Source organism: Lepidothrix coronata, unplaced genomic scaffold, assembly GCF_001604755.1.
Source record: "Lepidothrix coronata isolate B3197 unplaced genomic scaffold, Lepidothrix_coronata-1.0 Scaffold19, whole genome shotgun sequence".
Classification (NCBI taxonomy): domain Eukaryota; kingdom Metazoa; phylum Chordata; class Aves; order Passeriformes; family Pipridae; genus Lepidothrix; species Lepidothrix coronata.
In genome coordinates, this window is record NW_016690199.1 from 2,836,986 (window position 1) to 2,843,999 (window position 7,014).

A 7,014-nucleotide genomic window follows, 5' to 3' on the forward strand; every position below is an offset into this window, starting at 1 on the left:
TGAGACTGGTATTAATGTATATACAAAAATGTTTTCTTATTAGTTTTTGCTGGGGAAGAGGTCATTTAAGCTTGTTCCACTTGAATGCAGGTGGTGAAATCTGTGGCTTAGTCTTGACTGCAAAGCAATTTTGTGATCTCACAATTTCCTGTAGTGGCAGATAGCTGAAATTGCAGGTCTCATTAATGACAGAAGGCTACTACAACCTTCTGATAAATTAGTCTTTAGAGTAATTCAGCCCAAATTAGAGAACAGGTGCCTACTTGTTCTGTCAGAAATCTTGGGCTGTTGACCTTCTCAGTAAGGAGATATGGTTGCAGGTGGCTGGATTGGATCTTGTGAAGGGGTTTCTGCTGTGCATTTAGAGCATGGCTGCTTCAGGGTGTTCATTAAACACAAGGTACTAAGTGAGAAGTGGAAGAAGGTGCAAGATGAGTAGATGAAAGTAACTGTTGCCCTAATGAGCTCAAGACTTATTTTAGAGGCACTTACAGCTCAATCACTTGATGCCAGTGTCTAGCTTTGATTTCAAGAAAGGGTTAATTTTCATAGTAAATGTTTATCCAGGCAGAAGCTGGACTGTCTGTCTCTTCTAGTACTGTAAAGAACATGCTGAGCCATGATGCAGGGAGCAAACTGTATGGTATAAATAGAGCAGACTGTTATTAGTCCAAGCTTCTATCTAGATAATCCACATATTGAACTGCTCCAAACTATGACTAAGTTTAGCTCATCAGTTTAAGTAACATGGAAGTCACTGCCTTTCCTTTGAAGTATGCTAGATTAGCAAGTAGGCACGTTACCCACCAAGTCTGACACTGCATCTGCAGTTTGGGCAGAACCAGCCATGCTATTGCTATGGTAAACTTCTAGAGTACTATTTGTAGCTACTGTCAGGCAAATTCAACCTAGTGAACTCAATTAAGGTCTAGCTGTAATACATTTCCATGGTTAGGTGATTGCAATAACTTCTTGTTTTTCCCCTTCACTCCCTTTAGTCCTTTGTCCCGCACCGAGATGAACAAGATAATAGCCTCATACAGAATGCTGCTAATACAATAGTGAATGCCATCACTAAGCGACAGAACAGCACTGTTATGTTGGCAGTAACTGAAGTCAAAGTAGAGACCATCGTTGTTGGGAATTCATCATCAGGTAAGTCTCCCAGTGCATACCTCCTGTGTGTGTGTGTGTTTTCTGTTCCCCTGCTGTCAATCTTCTCTTGTCGTTCTTTACGTGTTGGAGAAAATGACAGGTCAGGTTGTGTCTTTAATTGGGATTACTAACTGAAGAGAAAGTGGCTTTAAAATCGAGATTTTTGTGCTTGTGCGCTAGTTTAAACTTAACCTCATCCCTAATGTGATATCCCCAGATACTCTTGCTGCGGTTTTGGATCTAACTTCCATTGCAGTTCCCCAGTCTAAGCATACCTTTCACAAGATCAGGAGTTGCTCTTGTGTGTGGTTCCAGTCCTTTTCAAATCCCCTACATTAACCTTAGGCCAATGTCAGCCCTTGATGTTGCAGCACTGAGGCTGTGAGGAATTAAAAATATGGGGAGGGGGAAGACAGTGTGGTACCAATATCTTCTGAAGTGCTTATGTATTATTTACTTCAATAATTAAAGATGTATAGTTTTTTTCCAATACTTTGCCGTGATAATGTAAAACTTTGCTCCACTCTTCATCATGTGTTTCTGACTAGTGCACAGCTGGCTTAAAATGTAATGTTCATTCCTCTTACAGAGGATATAGTGAGATTGGAGACCTTTATCTCTGAATATTGGCTCTCCCAGAGCTGTGCCAAAATAAGCGGTTGAAGACTTTGCATGCCTGTGTTCCTGCCTGGGGGAGGCAGGAGATGGTCTTGTGCAAGACCGCTGGTAGGCTCAGGTTCAACTAAGCCCCAGAGTGAAAAATCTTACAATGGTAGGAGACTCTCCCAACTTTTTCCTAGACCTCCCGAACATAATCTTTTGGAAGATCTTCCACCCATAGTCCAAACAATTAGTAGATTGCCTGGTTCTACTTTCCTTGCATTTCCCTTCTAGGAAATGCCTTTCATCTGTTAAAGTCTTGGCAAATGTATTATTTCCTTAGCTCTCCTCAAGGAGTGTACCCTCTTTGTTCTTGTCTTGAACAGCAGTTTTGTAGATGATAAAGAATCGAGCTGGGATTCTGACGTACTTCAGCCTCTGTTTTCCTGATTGCATGTTAAATGCTAGGGAAAAAGGGATGTGGATTACTCCGCCTCCTACCTCCAATAAGATTTAAAGATTCTCCAAAATTAGTGGATGAACTCTGATTCTCTTGCAGAATGATTTCCAGACTCCACATTTTAGTATGGATGCTATATTGGCCCCTAGTTCTTTAAGCAGAGTTGTTCCGAAGTAAACTGTAACCTGGACACTCATGTTGTTTGATTTGATTTGGTTTATTGTTACCCCTTAATTGGGTAAGGTAGGTGGAAACCTATCGCAAAATGTGGTGTCAAGCCTATGTGTGTGTTGAGAATCTCATTTCTATGGGATGCTCAAGTGTCTAGGTGGAGATGATCATTTTGACACTTCATTGATTTTTCTCTGTCTTAAGGAAAAAGTAGTTTGAATTTGGAATCTGTAGGCATGCAATTTTGCATAAGAACCTGTTATTAAGTAAACTTGGATCCCTGGTACTGTGACAAAATAACAGATGTGATAGCAGTAAGAATGCAAGCTTTGTATTCTAATATTGGAGAAGCTGTTATGAAGAGCTCCTTTTTCCTTGAAGTATTTCCTCCATTCATGGATTAGTGTTAAATGGCTTACGAAAAATAAGGATAGAATAGCAGTTACTCCTTCAAGTACAATACTTCCCCAGACTGTTAAAATACAATTTTTAGATCCCTTGAGGCCAACCATGTTGGCAGTTTACTCAGCCCCCCCTTTACCAAAAGGAAGTGTTTGAGGATGTGTCACATTCCACATAGGAATATACTCAGAAGACACTTGAACGTTAGAGTGAATGACTGTGGTGGCAAAACACTGTTTGGTTTTGTACAGTCTTTTGCAGGTTACTCTGTAAGCAGATGTCTTGAAACTGGTGAGGGAATTTGTTTGGATCAGACATTAGAGTGATGAGTTGACAGCATTTGCCTGCAGAGCTGTTGAATGATCCCATGCTTTCTACAAAAAACCAAAGCACCTCATGTCTTGTTGCCTCTTACCACATGTGAATTTTTGCTTATTAAGAAGAATAGAAAAAGTTGTTATCCTGTCCTAACTGTAAAGCCCTTGAGGAAGGGGGGGGAAAGTCCAAACAGACATACATTTTTCAGGAATGTTTTCCTGTAGAAATAATCTAGGTTCTGTGGCTGGGAGAACACCAGAGTGAGCTTTTGATTGGGAATGTGGAGAAAGCAATTGCCTCAACTCCTTTTGTTTGTTCATTGAGTAGTGAAGACTCTTGTCTCTAGTGACAATATTCTGATGTCTCATTCTGAAGGAAAAACGGAACATCCTAGAGAGTGCATGATCAATTTGATTACATGGCTCTAACCTGAATGTTTCTGGAGATCGTTGATACATAAATGTCTGTAGATTTGATGTTAAAGCACTGATAGTAAATGCAGGACATATTTGTGATGCAAGTGTCAGTACTTCTAGAGCAACTTACAGGCACTACTCTGTAGCCTGCTTCCTGCTGGGACAGACTCTTAAGAGTCATTACTGAGGTTTTCTGGGCCGACTTCCATGTAGGTGCTTGAGAAAGATGCTACTTATATAACCAGTTTGTCTTTTGGAGGGGAAAAAACATCTCAAATGGAGCATTCCTCACTCATCATTAATCACAGGAAACTCTTAACTTTAAACTAGTAAAGAGCACTTCCAGATGGACTGGTGCATTTAGGCAGTTATGGTTGTGCTGTAAAGACATCTTACTTCCTTTGCCCCAAAAATATCTTTCAATGAGTAACCTGTAGCTAAGTATGGATGCTTTTCTTGCAGATGCCCGGTGCTATGTATCTTGTTCTGTTAACTCAAGACTTTATTTCTTTTCGTTTGCCCTCTAGATTATTTGGTTCCAATTCTTTGTGCGGTATTTAGCATTGTGTGGCTGACTTGTATAATCATCTGCGTGTGGTGGACTCGGAAGAGAAGAAAAGAGAGAGAGAGAAGCCGTCCTCCCAGAGAAGAGGGTGCCAATAACCAGTGGGCGCCTTTAAATCCCATCAGAAATCCTATAGACAGATCTTATAGTAACAAAGACATTCGTTATGAATGCAAAAACTTCATATCTCCTCAAAAAAGAACTTGTGATGCAGTAGAGGAGTACGTAGAGTATGAGGAAGAGGAGGATGAAGAGGAGGAAAGAGATGAGGAAATGGACAAATTCCTCTCTCACAAACTCACAAAGCCTTTGCCAACAAAGGTATCTGACACATCAGAGAGCAGTCCAGTAAAGAAATCCCATCAAATAGGCAAAATGGACAACAGATCTGTAAAAAATGTGAATGCATCAAACTTTGAAGGCAGTAGAGTCTAACCTGTATTTGGGACGTAGGCAGACTGCGCCTGCGCTTACTGGGGAGGGGAAAAATTGACATCTCCACTTTGCATCAAGGACTAAAAGTATCTGGAGTCAAATGTTCATAGTTTCTTTATTTTGCGTAAAAAAAAATAAATAAAAATAATAAATAAAATTTATTTTGTTTCTTTAGCCTTGTATAAATTATTCAATGACTGTCAGATGAAAAAAAAATGAGTAATCTTTGATAGTTGCTATTTTTGTAAAGTTTACTTATAATACACTCGCTGTGTGGCAGAGGAGAGGTTGTATTTTCAATATGTGTAAAGTTTATTACAAAAGACTGTACACTGTTTACAGAATGTATTTCTTTTTATTACTTGCTCTAATTTAATGGTGGCTTTAAAACCTCCTGGTTGAGGAAATTGTGTGAACTTTAAACTGCTTTCTTGACTTTGAATCTCTATTAATGGCAGCTCACTGCACTTGTTACGTTAGTAGCTTCTGTAAGATTTTTTCCAAATTTGCCTTACACACTTTGTAATAGGAACAAAAAAAATAATTATAGAGATCTTTCAACTGTGGTTTAAAAGTGGCCTTTTTATTTCTGTTTAATTACTTTAGAATTGCAGTATTGAAGCATGTGACAAGTGCCTTGAGATTAAACTTTTTCTATAGCAACTGTCAAAGACTGCCATATCAATATAGTAAAATTGTGAGAACTCTAGGTTCCCCAACTGACACAGTTTATTTTCTAATAGTGAAAGTGCTTTTTTGTAAATATGTACATATTAAATGAATCACTCTGTATATTTGATTTAATAAGTTAAATATTTTGGTCTTTTTTTTTTTACATGTCATTCCTTTTAATTTATGTTGCAGAAAAGGAGGTTCTATGGCAGTTTATAAGACTTTTTTTGGTATAATGTCCAGATTAGAAAATGATGTTAATACAATCAATGTTAGGAAATCTGTTGGTCATTTGTATTTACATAGGAACATAACCACTCTATGTGTAAATAGATCCAGAAATGTTTGTTTATCCCCATGTTCAGCCCATCTCAAGAACACTAACGGGTGCATCTACTGTACAGTACCAACATAGCGAGGCATTGTTTTTTCTTTTGTGAATATGTTAATTACATGTGGTATTACTTTTTTTTTTTTGCGTTTAAATACAGGCCTAATGAAGGGAACAATATTTTCCTCAATCTTGTTTCTGTTGTGCTTTATTCATCTTTCGCTCTAAAAAGGAAAAAAGGCTGGCAAGCTCAGAGGATGGGAGTATCTCATTAGAAATGGTTATATGTTATGGAAGGCTTATGCTTTTTTTTTTTTTTAAGGCTTTTATTATTGCTGTTAACTCGGCAAACTATAAGTTGTTGTTTTTTTTTTTAATTACTGAAGAAGCATAACACTACATACACCTAGTTACCCTGCCACTGAGAGGAACGGACATCTGAGAGTGTAAACTCTGGCCCACGAACAATGTAAACGTGAATGTTTTGAAACCAGTTATTTTATACAGGAATGCAGGATTTGCTTTGCAGGATCATCTGTATTAGTACATTTTTTTGACATGTTCTTGGAAAAAAAAAAACTTTCAGAAAAGAAACTATTTATTAAAGCATTTTATAATGATGTTTGTTGTAACTTTTTTACTTGTGCTAAATATTCAAAACTTATTTTGATAACCTGGTTAGGAGTTAGTTTAGAAAAGGGTACTATCCTTCTCATGTTCCCCAGTATAATCCTGAGTATTTAAACCAAAAACACTTTTTTTCTGCTACTCTTGTAACTTTTTGTACTGTAATGCTGCTGTCTTCCATAATCTAATAAAATGATTCCCTCATTGTGTGTAAGATACTTCAGGTTGTGTTTGCTTTCTAAGTGCTTTGGAGTTCGGATGTGACAAGGCTAAACAGAGGAGGAGTGAAAGTCCTGACTTAATTCCCGGTACTTCCCGTAACCTGAGCGTTCAGCCTGCACCGAGCACCGACACTTCCTGAGCCCGCTTGGCAGCCTTGTCCTGTGCCCACGCTGCTGACAGTCTGTGCAGGAGGTGGTGTCCCATGTGTGCTTTAGAGACAGGGACACCTCCAGTTCCTAAACTGAGGCTCTCCCTGTGCTACCCCTCTGCAAAGCACAAGGGCTGTGTTTTAGCTGCCAGGAGTTGGACTTGGATGATCCTTGTGGGTCCCATCCAGCTCAGGATATTCTGTGGTTGTGTGTACGATCTGCCTGTTTTGCAGTGGTTCTTCTCCTGGCTGCTGAGTGAAGGCTTGTCTGAGCAGCAGCGTTTTGATTCCTCGGGTGAGAAGAGCATGCAGAGGCCTGAGGTGATATCCTTGCCAAATTGAGTTGGATTTTAAAGTAACACCTTCTTCCTCTATTCTGCAGCTGTTTGTGTCATGCTCCAATTTCAGTTCACTAGGTCTGTGCCTGTTTCTTACAGTGGCTTTGTATGGAATATTTTTTGCAGTAAAAGGTGAATTCTTGTGTAAGGTAAT

At 38.9% G+C, this 7,014-nt stretch overlaps 1 protein-coding gene across 1 annotated transcript in view; it reads left to right on the forward strand.

Annotated features, from left to right (window-relative positions):
* JAG2 (jagged 2) overlaps positions 1-6,370 on the forward strand; it is a 70,623-nt gene extending 64,253 nt beyond the window's left edge. Inside the window, exons 25-26 of the mRNA XM_017807609.1 lie at positions 999-1,155; positions 4,050-6,370. Coding sequence (XP_017663098.1) covers positions 999-1,155; positions 4,050-4,522 — 630 coding nt within the window. The 3' untranslated portion in view covers positions 4,523-6,370. The remainder of the gene's footprint in view (positions 1-998; positions 1,156-4,049) is intronic.
* The last annotated feature ends 644 nt before the right edge of the window (positions 6,371-7,014 follow it).